General features: G+C 37.7%; 1 protein-coding gene across 1 annotated transcript in view; it reads left to right on the top strand.

The window, feature by feature from the left end:
• Positions 1-21,322, top strand: part of LOC150083144 (intraflagellar transport protein 38-like) — a 239,424-nt gene that overhangs the window by 51,909 nt on the left and 166,193 nt on the right. Inside the window, exon 4 of the mRNA XM_090377844.1 lies at positions 18,550-18,732. Within this exon, the coding sequence (XP_090233970.1) occupies positions 18,550-18,732 (183 nt within the window). The remainder of the gene's footprint in view (positions 1-18,549; positions 18,733-21,322) is intronic.

The following is a 21,322-nucleotide window of genomic DNA, read 5'->3' on the forward strand; positions in this document are numbered from 1 at the left end:
TTCTGCCCAGACACGATAGGAGGGAGTATATGATGACAGCCTTGTCAATCAATTCAGCCCTGGAGAGATTGTGCTCAAGGGATAGAATTTTTCTCAGCATGGTCTGCGTTTGTTAACAGGAGAGACTGTTTCTACAGGGATGGGATACACTTTTTAGCATTAGCATTAGTAGAGGTATTTGATGCAAGAAAGCAAGCTTATGCAGCATCAGCCAAAAAAATTAAAGTAAAATAAATAAATAAAAAATAACCACTTCCACTTCACCCCTCTGTTCGTTCGAAATACCTGTCCAGCCGAGCCTTAAACTTATTTAGGCTATCAACTTCCACGACAAGGGATGGAAGTCTGTTCCACCTACCAATCACCTGCTGGCTAAAGGCAAATTTCCGCACATCTGTCCTACATCTGTCTTTCCTCAATTTGAATTTATGCCCTCTCAGGTGATTATTCTGAGCAAGAGGAAGAATCCCATCAGCATTGAGCATGCTCAAACTATTCAAGGCTTTGTACACCTCTATCAGATCACCTCGCTGCAGCCTAGTCTCCAGACACTGTAATTCGCAAAACTTAAGCCTTTCTTCATAAGAGCACCCCTTTGTTCCATTCACTAATCTTGTTGCCCTTCTCTGTACTCATTCCAGCAGCTCTACACCCTTCTTGAAATGAGGTCTCCAGGCCTGTATACAGTACTCCAGGTGTGGCCTGACCATTGCCTTATACAAGGGAATAATCACCTCATCCCTGCTAGAAAAATTCCTATATATCATTGACAATACACCATGAGCTACTCTTGCAGCCAGTCTGCACTGCTCAGAGAACTTCATATCTGCCTGCACAACCACCCCCAGGTCCCTTTCATTCTCTACCACTGTCAGTGTAGTACCACAGAGTTGATACGTTACTCTGGGGTTGCTGTTTCCCATATGTAGTACTTTACATTTGTTAATGTTAAACTTCATTTGCCACCTCTCAGCCCATCTGCTCAACCTTTCCAGATCCTGTTTCAGCAGCATAGTGTCAGTAGTGTCCTTGACAACCCTGTCAAATTTCGTATCGTCTGCAAACTTGGACATTAAGCTCATTTATATCATTTATATCATTAAGCTCATCAATATCATTTATAAGTACAGAAAACAATAAATGACCCTATACTGAACCCTGAGGGACTCCACTAATAACATTAGTCCACGATGAGCAGTGTCCATTGATTACCACTCTCTGTCTTCTCCCCCTCAACCACCCCTTTATCCATAGCAGCAATTTGCCTCCAATGCCACACTGCTCCAATTTGTGCAGCAGTCTTCCATGTGCAACAGTATCAAAAGCCTTTCTAAGATCCAAGTATATAATATCAAAGTTATTCCCTGCATCCAGTTCTTTTGTGACTGCATCATAGTATCCAATCAAATTGGTCAGGCAAGACTTCCCCTTTAACAAAACCATGCTGGGTCTGAGCTATAACTGAAGTCTTGTCTAGATTATCCTGCAGTGCTTCTTTAACCAGTGCCTCCATTAATTTTCCAGGAACAGAAGTTAAACTCACAGGTCTATAATTACTTTTAGCATTAGCATTAGCATTAGTAGAGGCATATGATGCAAGAAAGCAAGCTTATTCAGCATCAGCCAAAAAAAAAAAAAAAAAAAAAAAAACCACTCCCATTTCACCCCTCCGTTCGTTCGAAATACCTATCCAGCTGAGCTTTAAATTTGTTTAGGCTATCAACTTCAACAACAAGCGATGGGAGTCTATTCCACAAACCAACTGCCCGCTGGCTAAAGGCAAATTTCCGCACATCTGTCCTTCCTCAATTTGAATTTATGCCCTCTCAGGTGATTATTCTGAGCAAGAGGAAGAATCTCATCAGCATTGAGTATGCTCAAGCCATTCAAAGCCTTATACACCTCTATCAGATCACCTCGCCGATGTCTAGTCTCCAGGCTCTGTAATTTGCAAAACTGAAGCCTTTCTTCGTAAGAGCAACCCTTTGTTCCATTCACTAATCTTGTTGCCCTTCTCTGTACTCGTTCCAGCAGCTCTACATCCTTCTTGAAATGAGGCCTCCAGACCTGTATACAGTACTCAAGGTGTGGCCTGACCAATGCCTTATACAAGGGAATAATCACATCCCTGTCCCTGCTAGAAAAATTCCTGTATATCATTGACAAGACACCATGAGCTACTCTTGCAGCTCGTCTGCACTGCTCAGAGAACTTCATATCTGCCTGCACAATTACCCCCAGGTCCTTTTCATTCTCTACCACTGTCAGTGTAGTACCACAGAGTTGATACGTTGATCTGGGGTTACTGTTTCCCATATGTAGTACTTTACATTTGTCAATGTTAAACTTCATTTGCCACCTCTCAGCCCATCTGCTCAACCTTTCCAGATCCTGTTGCAGCAGCATAGTATCAGTAGTGTCCTTAACAACCCTGCCAACCTTGGTATCGTCTGCAAACTTGGACATTAAGCCTGATACACCATCATCAATATCATTTATAAATACAGAAAGCAACAATGGACCCAACACTGAACCCTGAGGAACTCCACTAATAGCATTAGTCCACGTTGAGCAGTGTTCATTGATTACCACTCTCTGTCTTCTGCCACTCAACCATCCCTTTATCCATAGCAGCAATTTGCCTGCAATGCCACACTTCTCCAATTTGTGCAGCAGTCTTCCATGCGCAACAGTATCAAAAGCCTTTCTAAGATCCAAATATATAATATCAAAGTTATTCCCTGCATCCAGTTCTTTTGTGACTACATCATAGTATCCAATCAAATTGGTCAGACAAGACCTGCCCTTAACAAAACCATGCTGTGTCTGAGCTATAACTGAATTCTTGTCCAGATGATCCTGCAGTGCTTCTTTAACCAGTGCCTCCATTAATTTTCCTGGAACCGAAGTTAAACTAACAGGTCTATAATTACTTGTGTCAGCCTTTGATCCTCCTTTGTGAATTGGAGTTACATTTGCACATCTCCAGTCCATGGGTACCTCCCCTGAGTCCAAAGAAGCTCTCATAATTATGGCTAGGGGTTTGCTTACTTCCTTTGCTGCCTCCTTTAATATAACTGGATAGATCCCATCCACCCCGGGTGCCTTTTTTATGTTTATCCTCAACAATTTCTCCTCCACTTTCCTCTCAGTTATTAGAAAATCATCTAGCTCACTGCCAATGTTTACTTCACCTACGACATTCCCCTTCCTGAATAACTCCTCATGTGTGAATGTAGATGCAAAATACTCATTTAGATTGTTAGCCACCTGAGCTGGATCCTCACCTGTTGAACCATCAACATCCAGTGGACCAATCTGATTCATCCCTTTCCTTCTTGAGTTTAAATAGGTAAAGAACTCTTTTCTGTTTTTCTTTGCATCCTTTGCCAAGGATTTCTCATAATTTGCCTTTGCCTGCCTAATCTCCTTTGTGACTTGGTTACAGACCAACTTATATCTATCATAGGCTTCCATGTCACCCATTAATTTGTATGTATCCCATACATTTTTCTTCTCTGCCATATGTCTCATTAGTTCATCTGACAACCATTTAGGCCTGAACTTTGAACAATATTTCTTGGTTGGTATGTAAAGCCTGGTAGCTTCCAAGATTAGTTCCTTGAATGCTTCCCATTTTGAATTTGCTGTTGGTAACATCATCAGTTGGTCCCACTGTATAGAATTTAAATACTGTCTCAGACCATCATAGTCGCCTTTACGAAAGCAAAAACCCTTCCCTTTACCTCTGATGGTAGTTACCTCCTTGAGTAAATCCCACTTCAGCACACTGTGATCACTGCCACCCAGTGGTTCCTTTATCTGCAGATTCCTAATGCATGAAGAATCACTACTGATAATCAGATCAAGAGTATTGCTCCCTCTTGTTGCCTCCCGAACATGCTGGTGTAGAAAACAGTCATCCAATAAATCCACAAAAGCCTTGCTAGTGTGTGAGTGACCAACCCACAAATTCCAGTCAATATCTGGGAAATTAAAATCCCCCATTATAAGACTCTCTGATTTACTGGCCCATTCTATTTCCCTGTACAGTATCTTATTATACTCATCAGAGTCATTAGGCCTATAGCACACTCCTACTCTCAATTTTGATTTACCTATGCTTATGTCACACCAAACTGACTCGACACTGCCCTGTCCATCCATGTCGACTGGCTTCACTTCCTTGGATTTTATGTGTTTTTTAACTAATAGCATAACCCCTCCATCCCACCTGTCCTGTCTATCCTTTCTATACACATTGTACTCCCCAAATTCCAGTTCTGCATTCCTTATATCTGTGTGACACCATGTCTCTGATATCCCAACAATATCTGCCTTTGATGTTTTGAGCAATACCTCAAATTCATCAAATTTATTTACTAAACTCCTAGCATTGGTGTACACGCAAGTATACATGCACCTGTTTCTATTCTTAGCTACCCTAACACAACCCATGTGTTTACTTGTACCGCAATGACTTCCAGCAGTCTCTGAAATATCCTGCATCTTGTTTTTCAGGCTTCTGCTCATTCCAATAGAAGCAGTGCAAGAATCTCTTTCACCTCTGCCAGTGGCTACTGTTAATCCATTAGTCTTTGTCTCCCCCCAAGCTAGCAGTTTTCCGACCCACCTAACACTGCCTCGATAGCATCAACAAATATTCTTGCACCCTTTCTATTTAAGTGTATCCCATCCCTGTAGAAGCAATCTCTCCTGTTAACAAGTACATTCCAGGCTGAAAAAAATTCTACCCGTTGAGCCTTGCACAATCTTTCCAGGGCTGAATTGATCGACAAGGCTCTCATCATATACTCCCTCCTATCGTGTCTGGCCAGAATTGCAGACACTTTCAAATTCAACCCTAATTCACGGCTTTTTTTCAACAGTTACCTGTACTTGTTAAGTAATTCTGCTGGTCTCCTACTTTTAATATCATTAGTAACTTGTGTCAGCCTTTGAGCATGACTTGTGTCAGCCTTTGATCCTCCTTTGTGAATTGGGGTCACATTTGCACATTTCCAGTCTATGGGTACCTCCCCTGAGTCCAAGGAAGCTCTCATAATTATGGCTAAGGGTTTGCTTACTTCCTTTGCTGCCTCCTTTAATATAACTGGATAGATTCTATCCACCCCAGGTGCCTTTCTTGTGTTTATCTTCAACAATTTCTCCTCCACTTTACTCTCAGTTATTACAAGATTCTCTAGCTTACTGCCAGAGTTGAATACACCTCTGGCATTCCCCTCGCTGAATAACTCCTCATGTGTGAATGTCGATGCAAAATATTCATTTAGTTTGTTAGCTACCTGAGCAGGATCATCAACAGTTGACCCATCGATATCAAGTGGACCAATCTGATTCATCCCCTTCCTTCTAGAGTTTACATAAGTAAAGAACTCTTTGTTGTTTTTGCTGTTTCACTTAAATAGAAAGGGTGCAAGAATATTTGCTGATGCTATTGAGGCAGAGTTAGGTGGGTCGAAAACTGCTAGCTTGTGGGGGGATACACGGACTAATAGATTAACAGTAGCCATTGGCACAGGTGAAAGTGATTCTTGCAGTGCTTCTATTGAAATGAGCAGCAACTTGGAAAGCAAGACAATGGGGATTTCCAGGACTTCTGGGAGTCATAGTGGAACAAGTAAATACATGGACTGTGTTAGGGTAAGTAAGAGTAGAAACAGGTGCATGTACACCAATGCTAGGAGTAGATTTCATAAATTCGATGAGCTTGAAGTGCTAGTCAAGACATCAAAGGTAGATATTGTTGGGATATCAGAGACGTGGTGGCACACAAACATAAGCAATGCAGAATTGAAATTTGGGAGTACAATGTGTACAGGAAGGATAGACAGGACAGGAAGGGAGGAGGGGTTATGCTGTTAGTTAAAAAACACAAACTCTAAGGAAGTGCATCCAATTGATGTTGGTGGACAATGCAATATTGAGTCTCTTTGGTGTGACATAAGCACAGGGAAAGGAAAAATGAGAGTAGGTGTGTGTGTTATAGGCTTGATGAGTATAATGAGCAGTTGTGCAGAGAAATAGAGTGGGCCAGTAAACAGAGTGTCTTATAATTGGGGGATTTTAATTTCCCAGAGATTGACTGGAATTTGTGGGTTGGTCACTCACACACTAGCAAGGCTTTTGTGTATTTATTGGATGATTATTAACTACATCAGCATGTTTGGAAGGCAAGTAGTGGGAGTAATATTCTTGATCTGATTATCAGTAGTGATTTTTCATGCATTAACTGCAGATAAAGGGACGACTAGGTGGCAGTGATCAAAGTGTGCTGAAGTGGGATTTACTCAAAGAGGTAACTACCATCAAGGGTAAATAAAGATAAGGGTTTCTGCTTTCGTAAAGGTGACTACAGTGGTCTGAGACAGTATTTAAATTCTATACAGTGGGACCAAGTGATGATGTCACCAACAGCAATTTCAAAATGGAAAGCATTCAAAGAATTAATCTTGAAAGCTACTAGGTTTTTCATACCAACTAAGAAATATTGTAAAGATTTAGGCCCAAATGGATGTCAGATGAACTAATTAGACACGTGGCAGAGAAGAAAAATGCATGGTATACATATAAATTAACAAGTTACACAGAAGCCTATGATAGATATAAGCTGGTCTGTATGCAAGTCACAAAGGCAGATTACGAGAAATCTTTGGCAAGGGATGCAAAGAAAAACAGCAAAGAGTTCTTTATTTATGTGAACTCTAAAAAGAAGGAGATGAATCAGATTGGTCCAATTGATATTGATGGTTAGCATTAGCATTAGATTCTTCATGCATTAAGAATCTAAAGATAAATGAACCACTAGGTGGAAGTGATCACAGTGTGCTGAAGTGAGATTTACTCAAAGAGGTAACTACCATTAGGGGTAAAGGGAAGGGTTATTGCTTTCGTAAAGGCGACAACGATGGACTCAGACAGTATTTAAATTCTATACAGTGGGACCAACTGATGATGTTACCAACAGCAAATTCAAAATGGAAAGCATTCAAAGAACTTATCTTGGAAGCTACTAGGCTTTACATACCAACTAAGAAATATTGTTCAAAGTTTAGGCCTAAATGGATGTCAGATGAACTAATGAGACATATGGCAGAGAAGAAAAATGCATGGGATACATACAAATTAACACATGACACAGAAGCCTATGATAGATACAAGTTGATCTGTAACCAAGTTACAAAGGAGGTTAGGCAGGCGAAGGCAGATTACGAGATATCTTTGGCAAGGGATCCAAAGAAAAACAGCGAAGAGTTCTTTACTTATGTAAACTCTAGAAGATAGGGGATGAATCAGATTGGTTCACTTGATATCGATGGGTCAACTGTTGATGATCCTGCTCAGGTAGCTAACAAACTTAATGAATATTTTGCATCGACATTCACACATGAGGAGTTATTCAGCAAGGGGAATGCTAGAGGTGTATTCAACTCTGGCAGTAAGCTAGAGAATCTTGTAATCTTTGAGAGTAAAGTGCAGGAGAAATTGTTGAAGATAAACACAAGAAAGTCACATGGGGTGGATGGGATCTATCCAGTTATATTAAAGGAGGCAGCAAAGGAAGTAAGCAAACCCTTAGCCATAATTATGAGAGCTTCCTTGGACTCAGGGGAGATACCCATGGACTGGAGATGTGCAAATGTGACCCCAATTCACAAAGGAGGATCAAAGGCTGACACAAGTAATTATAGGTATTGCTCAAAACATCAAAGGCAGATATTGTTGGGATATCAGAGACGTGGTGTCACACAGATATCAGGAATGCAGAACTGGAATTTGGGGAGTACAACGTTTACAGAAAGGATAGACAGGATAGAAAGGGAGGAGGGGTTAGGCTATTAGTTAAGAAACACATAAAATCCAAGGAAGTGAAGCCAGTCAACATCGATGGACAGGGCAGTGTCGAGTCAGTTTGGTGTGACTTAAGCATAGGTAAATCAAAATTGAGAGTATGTGCTATAGGCCTAATGACTCTGATTAGTATAATAAGATACTGTACAGGGAAATAGAATGGGCCAGTAAATCAAGAGTCTTATAATGGGGGATTTTAATTTCCCAGATATTGACTGGAATTTGTGGTTTGGTTACTCACACACTAGCAAGGCTTTTGTGGATTTATTGGATGATTGTTTTCTACACCAGCATGTTCGGGAGGCAACTAGAGGGAGTAATACTCTTGATCTGATTATCAGTAGTGATTCTTCATGCATTAAGAATCTACAGATAAAGGAACCACTAGGTGGCAGTGATCACAGTGTGCTGAAGTGGGATTTACTCAAGGAGGTAACTACCATCAGAGGTAAAGGGAAGGGTTTTTGCTTTCGTAAAGGCGACTATGATGGTCTGAGACAGTATTTAAATTCTATACAGTGGGACCAACTGATGATGTTACCAACAGCAAATTCAAAATGGGAAGCATTCAAGGAACTAAACTTGGAAGCTGCCAGGCTTTACATACCAACCAAGAAATATTGTTCAAGGTTCAGGCCTAAATGGTTGTCAGATGAACTAATGCGACATATGGCAGAGAAGAAAAATGCATGGGATACGTACATATTAATGGGTGACATGGAAGCCTATGATAGATATAAATTGGTCTGTAACCAAGTCACAAAGGAGATTAGGCAGGCAAAGGCGGATTATGAGAAATCCTTGGCAGAGGATGCAAAGAGAAACAGAAAAGAGTTCTTTACCTATTTAAACTCAAGAAGGAAAGGGATGAATCAGATTGGTCCACTGGATGTTGATGGTTCAACAGTTGAGGATCCTGCTCAGGTGGCTAACAATCTAAACAAGTATTTTGCCTCTACATTCACACATGAGGAGTTATTCAGGAAGGGGAATGTCGTAGGTGAAGTAAACATTGGCAGTGAACTAGATGATTTTCTAATAACTGAGAGGAAAGTGGAGGAGAAATTGTTGAGGATAAACATAAAAAAGGCACCCGGGGTGGATGGGATCTATCCAGTTATATTAAAGGAGGCAGCAAAGGAAGTAAGCAAACCCCTAGCCATAATTATGAGAGCTTCTTTGGACTCAGGGGAGGTACACATGGACTGGAGATGTGCAAATGTAACCCCAATTCACAAAGGAGGATCAAAGGCTGACACAAGTAATTATAGACCTGTTAGTTTGACTTCGGTTCCAGAAAAATTAATCGAGGCACTGGTTAAAGAAACACTGCAGTATCATCTAGACAAGAATTCAGTTATAGCTCAGACACAGCATGGTTTTGTTAAGGGCAGGTCTTGTCTGACCAATTTGATTGGATACTATGATGTAGTCACAAAAGAACTGGATGCAGGGAATAACTTTGATATTATATATTTGGATCTTAGAAAGGCTTTTGATACTGTTGCGCATGGAAGACTGCTGCACAAATTGGAGCAGTGTGGCATTGGAAGCAAATTGCTGCTATGGATAAAGGGATGGTTGAGTGGCAGAAGACAGAGAGTGGTAATCAATGGACACTGCTCAACGTGATCTAATGCTATTAGTGGAGTTCCACAGGGTTCAGTGTTGGGTCCATTGTTGTTTTCTGTATTTATAAATGATATTGATGATGGTATATCAAGCTTAATGTCCAAGTTTGCAGATGATACAAAGGTAGGCAGGGTTGTCAAGGACACTACTGATGCTATGCTGCTGCAACAGGATCTGGAAAGGTTGAGCAGATGGGCTGAGAGGTGGCAAATGAAGTTTAACATTGACAAATGTAAAGTACTACATATGGGAAATAGTAACCCCAGATCAACGTATCAACTCTGTGGTACTACGCTGACAATGGTAGAGAATGAAAAGGACCTGGGGGTAATTGTGCAGCCAGATATCAAGTTCTCTGAGCAGTGCAGACGAGCTGCAAGAGTAGCTCATGGTGTCTTGTCAATGATATACAGGAATTTTTCTAACAGGGATAGGGATGTGATTATTCCCTTGTATAAGGCATTGGTCAGGCCACACCTTGAGTACTGTATACAGGTCTGGAGGCCTCATTTCAAGAAGGATGTAGAGCTGCTGGAACGAGTACAGAGAAGGGCAACAAGATTAGTGAATGGAACAAAGTGTTGCTCTTACGAAGAAAGGCTTAAGTTTTGCAAATTACAGTCTGGAGACTAGGCATCGGCGAGGTGATCTGATAGAGGTGTATAAGGCTTTGAATGGCTTGAGCATGCTCAATGCCGATGGGATTCTTCCTCTTGCTCAGAATAATCACCTGAGAGGGCATAAATTCAAATTGAGGAAGGATGGATGTCGGATAGAAGTGCGGAAATTTGCCTTTAGCCAGCGGGCAGTTGGTTTGTGGAATAGACTTCCATCACTTGTTGTTGAAGTTGATAGCCTAAACAAATTTAAAGCTCAGCTGGACAGGTATTTCGAACGAACGGAGGGGTGAAATGGGAGTAGTGGTTGTGTTTTTTTTTTTTTTTGGCTGATGCTTAATAAGCTTGCTTTCTTGCATCATATGCCTCTACTAATGCTAATAGACCTTTGAGTAACTTCTGTTCCCGGAAAATTAATGGAGGCACTGGTTAAAGAAGCACTGCAGGATCATCTAGACAAGACTTCAGTTATAGCTCGAACACAGCATGGTTTTGTTAAGGGGAAGTCTTGCCTGACCAATTTGATTGGATACTATGATGCAGTCACAAAAGAACTGGATGTAGGGAATAACTTTGATATTATATACTTGGAAACTAGACACCTTAAAGGAGATTTGATTGAGGTGTTTAAGGCTCTGAGAGGCATCAGTAAAATGAATGAGGACCAAATTTTCAAGATTATAAATGATGCTAGAACTAGGGGACATAAATTCAAGTTACGGGGGGAAATGTTTAGATTGGACTGCAGGAAGTTTTATTTTAGCCAGTGAGTTATAAATTACTGGAATAAGTTGCCTTCATGGGTGGTAGAAGCCGACAATTTGGGGAAATTCAAAGGTCATCTGGATAGTACTTTCCGGTAAGGGAAACGCATAGGATGATAGGTTTAATTTCCTTTTTTTTTTATTAATTATTATTATTATTTTTGTTTTTGTTTTTATCATTGTTTTGTTCGGATTTTTTTTTTTTTGGCTGGTGCAGCATAAGCCATAGGCTTTCTTGCACCATGCAGCCATTACTAATACTAATACTTGGATCTTAGAAAGGCTTTTGATACTGTTGCACATGGAAGACATGGAACAAACTTCCATCCTTTGTTGTGGAAGTTGATAGCCTAAGTAAATTTAAGGCTGAGCTGGACAGGTACTTTGAACGAATGGAGATGTGAAATGGGAGCGCGTTTTTTTTTTTCTTTTGGCTGATGCTGTATAAGCTTGCTTTCTTGCATTATATGCCTCTGCTAATGCTAAAAAGATGAAGTGAGCCCACTCATACAGAGATTTTCACTGGCTAGAAACTCATGGTGGGAGCAACAGTCTGAATGCAGTTTTATGGAGATATCGCTATTAAAGAGGGTGAGAGACCTCACACGTGGCAGAGAAGAAAAATGCATGGGATACCATGGGATACAATCTCACATGGTTGAAAGATAAAATTCAAGATTACATATTTTAAAAAATAAACCTCCCCTAGATTCATTATACTTTTGTTTGTTTATTTCTGTTTATGTAAAAAAAAAAGTGTGATTTATAGTTGAAACCATGTAAAACAATTAGGTAAGTTCAAAATAAATGTAATGCATAATATATATTGTTTCTTCAAAATGTTTTGGTTATTATTTACAAACCATTTCCTAAATCAATTATTTTTTATAATACTTCATATTTCAAAATACAGTAGTATTAACCTTACATATAATAATTAATTAATTATACGCCTAATTTCACTTTGTTTCATATAAACTGGGTATCCTCATGTATGTTTGATTATCTGAAACAACCTTGGTCCCAATTAGTTCTGATAATAGACATTGTACTGTATTACATGAGGGTCCCCCGGTAAACTATTACATATACTCATTTGTAATTTGTCTGTAAAAACAAAAGCTTAGTTTTTAGTTTTTTTTCCCCTCATAAGTTTAGTTTTTAGTTTTTAGTTTTTTCCCCCTCATAAACGAGTTTTTTTGTTTTCACAAAAAAACTCGTTTATGAGGGGGAAAAAAACCTTGCTATCTATGCCTGAGACCAACTAACTCAGCCACGGAGTGAAAAAGCCCATAAAAGTTCCTCATGTCTTCAACAGGATTCGAATCCAGGCCTTTTCCATTTGGTGTGGAGAGGAGTGATGTTACCACTGTGCTTCCCGTGCAGACTGAAGGTGGTGCGCACGTGGGAAGAAATTTTATGTTCACCAAATTTTCAAATACATGCAATATCTTAATTAAGTCAAGTTTGACTGATTATGTGTACAGCCGAGCCAACTTTTCATGATTGGTGGGAGAAAGTACTGTGCAGAGTGAAAAAGAAAAATGAGATGCAATTTTGTCATTGGCAATGAAGATTTTATAAATGCAACTGTATCAAACTATATTCACAAAGAAGCCAAGGAGATTGCAATTTTTATTTAAAGATAATTACATTTGGTGGCACCAGCTGTATGCTAACTAAATTAGTGCGCTATTAAAATTAATTAATAAAGAAGGTTTTTGGGAGTGTTGCTCAAAAAGAAGTTATATTTTAGATAAAATAAGTGTGGGTGAGTGATAGGTTAAGATTTGGGACCTAAAGGTGGTTTTATTTTTTGGACTGTGAACTTTTTTAAAATGGCTATCATTATTATGTTCGGACATAGGAAAACATAGGAAATTTCAAGGTCATTAAATTTTTAAGGAACTACAATCAGTCACTGGGAATTCTTAGTAGAATAGTTGTGCTACCTGATAGCTTTGATGTAGAAGTTTTCAGGATACCAAATTGTATTTAAAAATACTCACGTGCTGCTGAGTTATACATTATTGGCATTTTCAAGGTCACAGTAATTCTACTGAGTCAGCCATTTGGATGTTTCCAGGAGATAAAAGAACTACAGCAGTGCCACCTGCTTGTTCAGTGGTGACTAGAAATTTGGCATAAATTGTGTAAAATTATTAAATTGTGACATCATGAGGAAGCTTCATCACTGAATAAGAACTACTCCATTTATATGGCTGCGGCAGGTTTAGTAGATCGGTAGCTTAAATCCCAAGCCCGGTGAGGGAAGGGCATCCGGTCGTAAAAACTATGCCAAAACCAATAGATGTGTTCCGGTTAAGAAGTTAATCCAACTAGAGTAGAAGAAGAAGATGTAAAGTGTGAATTGGGAACATTGAATGCCGACCCCATATAACGTGGGAAAAGGCGAAGACAAAGAAGAAGAAGATTTAAAGATAATGACGAAAATTAATGAGGTATAATTCTGTTTTGCAAGTGTTATTTTAATTTTGTTCTTGTTCTGATAAATTATTTGAATTAATGTTTTAGTTTTTTTTTTTTGAATTTATATTGTTTTAATGTTTCAATAAATTAATTAAAATATTAAAATTTACATATTACTTCGATATCCAAAGGTGGTGCACTTGCACCATGCTGCTGGCACCCATACTTGTGCATATGTCCATTCTGATATTCCCTCTGTGAGACTTAGTAATCTGTTATCTCCTCTTTTCAAGCTTCTCCGGCTTAAAATCTATCTACCACATTCTGTCAAATTATTCATCTGTTACCTCTATCGTTTTCCCAACTTCACTAATCACTAATCTCTTTGACTTCCTCTCTTCGAAACTTGACTTCCTTCAGTCCAACTTTCCTAACAGTGAGGTAATTTTCCTTGGTGATTTTAATGTTCACAACTTCAGCTGGCTTCCGTTTTCTGGTCACATGGACCCAGTTTGTTGAGATGCCGAGGCCTTTGCAATTGCTAATGACCTCACACAGATTGTTCATTTACCTACCAGAATACCAGACAATCCTAATCACACAGCCAACATGCTTGATCTTTTACTCAGAAACAACCCTTCTAAGTACATGGTCTAGGTGAGTGGTGCTCTAGGCACCTCAGATAACCTTAGCACATTTATTGGAAAACCTTGGTTTTTCAATAAATGTGCTAAGGCTCAAGAGAAGAATGTTGCATATCATAATTGGCTTGTTTCCGGATCTTCAGTTTCATTTTTTGCCTACATTAAAGCTCGCAACAATTGTAAAGCAGTTACAGGCACTCCCCGACTTACATAAATTCAACTTTACGTAAGTTTTGGCTGGCTGGTGAAAACTGAAAAAAATATGAAAATGTATTTTGCATTCCATAGGAATAAATAGAGGTATTGTGAAAATATTGTAATTGAACCAAATAACACTTTTTTTTTTTTTTTTTTTTTGGTAATTTGTTCCAGGACCTCAGAAGTCGAAAATTTCCCTATACAACTAAGCTATTTAAATCTCTAAAAGTTCATTTTTATAATGGAAATTGTAGTAGTTTTATATAAATTTAGGTCAGATAAGCACAACACAAAAAATCACCTTTAACTAAAGGATGCATAAACAAAACATGTGGCCAAACATGTTTACAAATGCTATTATTGGCTGAGAGGAAGGGCTATGCGGTCCGGCCAGGGAATGCACTACACTTTCATCATTATCATAGGTTATATTGTAAGAATCAATCTTGAACGCCTTTGTGATATTTTTCTAAAGCACATTTCTGGAGATTATGACTGTAAAACAATAAAAACAATTTGCACTTTCTGGTTTATTGGGCTTTTCTGTTAGTGCAATCTATTATAAATGGGTAGTAAACTCGATCTTATTGCATTTGTGATAATACCGATAACTGAAATTGTGTGGGTTTTACATTATTATGGTGAAATGCATTTCCCCTTCACTGAAATCTTCAATCATATAAAACAAATAAATTTTCAGAATCTTCTCTTCATTCCTATTTACTTATTACAATGATGAAGGAAAAGCGACCAATGGAAAATGCAAGTGGTGGCAGTGCTAGGAAATTAAACAAAATTTATTTAGAAATGAAGATGAAAATGATTAAGAAGTAAGAAGCAGGACAAAGTTAGCATTTAGCATTAGCATTACCATTAGTAGAGGTTTAGCATTACCATTAGTGAAGCTTATGCAGCATCAGTCAAAAGAAAAAAAAAAAAAAAACACGCTCCCATTTCACCGTTCATTCAAAGTACCTGTCCAGCTCAGCCTTAAATTTACTTAGGCTATCAACTTCCACAACAAAGGATGGAAGTTTGGAAGAATTCCATCAGCATTGAGCATGCTCAAACCATTCAAGGCTTTATACACCTCAATCAGATCATCTCGCAGGTGCCTAGTCTCCAGACACTGTACTTTGCAAAATTTAAGCCTTTCTTTGTAAGAGCAACCCTTTGTTCCATTCACTAATCTTGTTGCCCTTCTCTGTACTCGTTCCAACAGCTCTACATCCTTCTTAAAATGAGGCCTCCAGACCTGTATACAGTACTCAAGGTGTGGCCTGACCATTGCCTTATATAGTTTGTTATCTATTGCATGGGAATTAGGTCTCACTGCTTCAGCACTGAATACTATTTTAAAGGACAGTGCGCACATAAAAGAACAGGTTAAAGGATCAACACATTTAAGATCAATGGTGATCACAAAACAGCATTCACGTGCTATATCGAAGATGGAAAAGCTATTAATAATATGGATGAAAAATCAGATTCAGAAATGAGTGCCAATGAGTCCAATGGCCATTCAAGCAAAAGCAAGAAGTATTTATGAAGGTATTAAGGATAAGTACAGTGAACCCCAAGCCAAGTTCATGGCAAGCAACGGTTGGTTTAATAGGTTCAAGCATCATGCAGGTTTCCACAATGTTAAAGTAAAATTTTTGTAATTGCAGACTTTTGTAATTTTGTACACTTTTGAAATTTTTCTTATGCATGAGATGAAAAAATTGAATAAATAATTCTATTACATGTTCGTTGAACTTTTTTTTTTTTTTTTTTGCTTCAATCAAATTCGGTGCCCGTAGTTGCGAATGCTGCATAAGCCTTGAAAAAAATGCTGACTTACGTAGAGTTTTGTGGAATGCAAACCTTATGTAAGTCACGGAGTGGCTGTATTAATCAGTCCAAACTAGATTTCGAACAGGCTAAGAGTAGAAAATTTGCTTCTTGTCCACATGTTAGCTGAGCATTCTGGTCTCTTGCCAAAGCTATTGGCTGTAACTTTTGCTCGTCTCTGTTCCCACCTCTGTGAAAACCATCTGGTTTTCACAGAGGTGGGAAGAAGAAGGTCATTAATATACAAGGCCTTCTTTCCCCTTTTAGATTAATGACCTTCTATTGCTACTTCAGCCAAGGAAAATGCTGGCCTGCTAGCATCCCATTTTTCTTCCAACTCATGTATTAATGATCTTGGTAAATCACTTCCCACCATTCCCAGTATGCTCCATTCAATGCCCCCTGTGGTCTTCTGTCAAAAGGATGTCAGAAGGATTTTGAACAATCTTGATGCTAAGAAAGCTCAAGGTTCTGATAGTATTTCTCCACTTGTTCTCAAAACCTGTGCTCCCGAACTTACTCCTGTTCTGTGTTGCTTTTTGTCACTTAATAATTTCAAAGGTGTTTTTCCTTCTGCTTGGAAATTTGCTCATATTCAGCCAGTTTGTAAAGTGTGACAAATCCCTTCCATCCGATTATCATCCCATTGCAATTATTTCTACTCTTTCTAAATAGAAAAATCAATTAACCTCCAACACTTAAACTATCTGGAAACTTTCCATCTGATCAGCGATCGCCAGCATAGATTCCATTATTGTTGATCCATTGGTGATATTCTGGTTTGTTATCCATCTATGGACAAATTCAAAGGAAAAATTTGGTGAAACTCAAGCAGTTGCTCTTGACATTTCAAAGGCTTTTGTTTGTGTTTGGCCTTCTAAATAAGCTTCCACCCTATGGGTTGTCAGCTGTTTTTTGTAATTGGGTATCCAGTTTTCTCACTTTCCAACTGCTCACTGCATGTGATTGTAGATGATTCTCCGTCTTCTAACTTCTCCACTAATGATAGTGTTTCCCCAAGATTCTCTCTCCCACTCTTTTCCTCTTGTATATTAATAACCTTCTTCCATTGACTAGAAAAACTATCCATAGTTTTGCTGATTATAGCACATTGCATACACCTTTCAGTTTGAGAAATCTTGCCCTACACAAACAGCTTCAACTTGAATATCCACTACCAATTCCCTAAATGCTGATCTCCTGTGGGGCAAAGTTAACTTAGTTGATTTCAATCCTTCTAAAACTCAGTCCTGTCTTATATCTTGCAAAAAGGATTCTTCTGCTCCTATGCTTATCTTCGATGACACTCAGATTTCTAGGCAAGATCATCAATATCTCTATTGGGAATGACCCTGACTTCTTATCTCTCTTGGCATAAGAACTTCACAAATATTCACTTCCTCTGCATCTAAAAAACTGGGTTTTCTCTTTTGCTCTCGGCATTACTATTTTTCCAAACAGCTGTTCACTCTTGTACAAATCCACCCTACTGTGGAATACTGTTCCCACATCTAGGGTGGTTCTCCCAGAACCTCTCTTAGGCTTCTAAATTCCATTCCATTCAAAGGAGGGCCAATTAGGTTAATTAATGATTCATCTCTAACAGAGTCTCTCTCTCTCTCTCTCTCTCTCTCTCTCTCTCTCTCTCTGTCATAGATGTTCTGTTTCTGCTGCATGCCTTTTCTATAGTTACTTCCATGGGTATTGTTCTTCTGAATTTGCTTATATTTTTTCTCTCTCTTTCAAAGCAGTCCAAATACGTGCCATTACCACTCAACGTCCTTTTAATGTCTGACTTCAAACTCACAGAACCAACTTTTCTTCTTCCTCATTTATTCATTCAGCTTCCATTTTCTGGAACAACCATTCCTCATACGTATTTCCTGATAATTACAATCCACAGAAGCTCAAATCTAACAAACATCTTCTTTCATTTCAACCTCCAACCCATGCACGGTACTGAGTACTATAGGTTCTAATACCTTTCATCTTTGGGGTTTACATAAAAAAAAAAAAAAGTATATACGTACTATATAAAATATTTTCCTACTGCTTGTCAATACAGTATTGTATAAACAGAATTGTAATTTTTTTATAATATATGTTTATAATTAATAGATAATTAATAAATTATGTATTTTTTACAAAAAAGCATAATGAGTTCCTGTGATAATGTTAATAAGTAAAGTTCTTCAGCTATAGGTGCCATTTCCATATAGTTCATTAAATGTGGCTCTTTTATCAAATGTGTTGAAACTAATTCATTATAGACATAAATTTGCTTTAATTAATTTTTTACTATAAACAGGCTCAACTAATATTCTTTGCTAAAATTTTTTTATATATAGATGCCTTATATATATATATAGATATATAGATATATGAATATTTATGGAAATGTTTACTTTTTTGTATTATTTACAAAGATAATTTTTAAGAAAAGATTTTTTCAGTGTGATATTTGATCACTAATATATGATCAAAAATGATTTTTCAAAGTTAAATTAAAAAATTATCTTGAAATTCGGTCTCTGTCAATTATTTCTGTTAATTTTTCAGGCAACAAAGGCACACATTAAACTTAATACAAAAAAGTTGTATATGGCTGATGGATATGCTGTAAAAGAGCTCTTGAAGATAACTTCTTTACTTTATGAGGCAATGAGAACAAAAGAAGCCACTGATGCTGATACTCATTCAGATGATTCCTCTTTGAATTTCAGTTTTGACCTTTCTTCAAAAGTAAGAATGAAAACATTCCAAAAAAATATTTAAGGCTTTGTAAGCCTAACTTCTTTGTATTGTTTTACATATTATGACAGTTGTAAGTAATTTATTTCAATGCATTTGTAAATCATTTATTGCATTTGTAAGTCATTTATTTCAATGCTTCATGAAGTTATATTTTCATGTTTTGAAATGATTTTTTTTTTTGTGAAAATAATATGCTAGACAGTGAATTGTGAGAATTTTAGGAATGTCTCAAATGAAGTGCCTGTTGTCATCACCACATCTGTCCATCTCATTGGATGTAACAATTCAATTCCTAGTGAATGGATTTTCCTAAAATTTTATATTTGAGTCTAGTAGAAAGATTTGTTAAAACTGTTCCAAATTTCATTAAAATTGGCCCAATAAAATTTCAGAATTTTTTAAAATAGAATCTTGTGTAATATACCGATATTGTTACAAAAATACTGGTTTTTTGGTACTAATTTAAAAAAAAAAATTTATAATCTAATCACATAAAGGTTATAAAATCACCTTTGTGTGATTATGACATCCTTATGTCTACTAGCAAATGTTCGATAAATCATCGATAGGACACCATGCAACATTGCAACCTGTCCACAATTCTTGGACAACTTCATGTCTGACCATATTTAACTCCTAAGTCCCGTTCCTCTGCTACTGACTTTAGTTCAACTCCACCAAGTGTATAAGTTATTTTGGGGTTGCTGTTCACCAGGTGTAAGACCTTGCATTTTTCTGAATTAAAGCATATAGCTGCCACTTTTCTGACCATCCCGGAAGGCTATCTAGGTCACTTTGAAGAAGCTCTGCTTGGCGGCAATCATTAACTACTCTACTGATCTTTACATTATCTGCAAGTTTTGACTTCACCCTATATCCCTTCATAGACGTCATTTAAGGTAATCAAAAAACAGTTGTCCCAATACTGATCCTTGAGGAACCCCGCTTCTTACAGTAACCCAATCTGAGAAATAACCATTTATCACAACCCCCTGCCTGGTGCCCTCAAGCCATCGATGAATCCTTAGATGCTATCCATCTAAGGATTTTCTCTATGATTCCACCCTGCTCCAACTTATAAAGTAACTGCTCATGTGGGACTGAGTCAAATGCTTTGCTGATATCTAAATAAACAAGGTCGAAATTATTCTCTCAATCCAGCTCACGAGTGACCTGTAAAAATGGCTAACCAGATTTGTTAAACATTATTTTCCCTTTACAAAACCATGCTGTGTATCCTAGAGAGTTTCATTTTCATTTAAATGATCCTGAATTCCACCCTTGATCATTGCCTCCATGATTTTCCCTGCTACTGAATTTAGACTGGTCAGTCGGTAATTTCCCGTTACTTACACTCCTAGAACTGCTTTTATGTTCCAATTTACACCAGTCCAACGGAATCTCTCCCGAGTCCAGTGATGCTCTCATAACTAGCCTTAATGGTTCAATGCACTCACTTGCCACCTGCTTTAAGATTATAGGGTATATGCCATCAACCACAGGAGCCTTACTCGCCTGTGGGCACGAAAGTTTTCTCATTAAATCAACATGTGAAATTTCAAAAATTTCAACATCATTAATTACATTTTTTTCAACTTCACTCCCATAATTTCTCATTGACATGAAGGGTTTTTCTTCTGTAAATATTGATGCAAAGTAACTGTCGAGTTCATCTGCAACATCAGTTGGGGTATCTAATACTATCCCATGCAATTACATGTGCACCCAATCTGATTTGTGCTTCTCTTCTTTGCATTTATATATGTGAAGAATTCCTTAATGCACTCTTTCCTCTCTTTATTCCTTATCCCCACTCTTTGCTCTCCCTCCCAGACTCAGTAAAGATATTATAGTGAAAATTATACTTCGCTGAATAAAATGTCTTTCTCCTTCAGAAAATGATGAACATAATTCAACCACGGAAGACTGACATGGAACAGAACATCAGTGTTCCACAAATTCTTTCCAAAATAAGAAATTGCCTGACTCCAATGAGATTTTAAAAGATGAACTTGAGTCGGAAATTAATGAAATACGTTTTACTATTTTTTCTAAAAAAGTTCAAAGCTTAGAAAATATGGACTGAGATAGTCTACGATTATCTCAGTACAATAGTACCAGAACAGAATTCGAAAGGGTGTTTTCTGCTGCTAATCAAATATGTACCAAAATTAGATCCATTTTAAACAATCATACTATTGATTGCTTATGTTTCTTAAGAGCTCATTTTATTCGGACAGGTAATGTGGATGCTTAAACATAACTAAACTTTGCAGTAACAATATGTATTTTTTTGTTTTTAGAATAACTGTATTTTAATGATTTATCTCAGAATATTTATTATTGCAATAAATGTTTATTTAAAACTTAGATTCAAGTAATTACAGTACTTGTTTCTTCCTTACTTTATTAACTGTCATTAAAATTGATTGAGAAAAACGTTTGTGTTTGGAATACCGGTATCCTGGTTTCATGAATTAAAAATAACGAAATACTGGTATTAAGATTTTGACTGGTATTGTAAGCCCTACTCAACGCTAATGGGATTCTACCTCTTGCTCAGATTACTCCTCTGAGG

Source organism: Mastigoproctus giganteus, chromosome 7 (assembly GCF_048544385.1).
Source record: "Mastigoproctus giganteus isolate SK-2022 chromosome 7, ASM4854438v1, whole genome shotgun sequence".
Lineage (NCBI taxonomy): Eukaryota > Metazoa > Arthropoda > Arachnida > Uropygi > Thelyphonidae > Mastigoproctus > Mastigoproctus giganteus.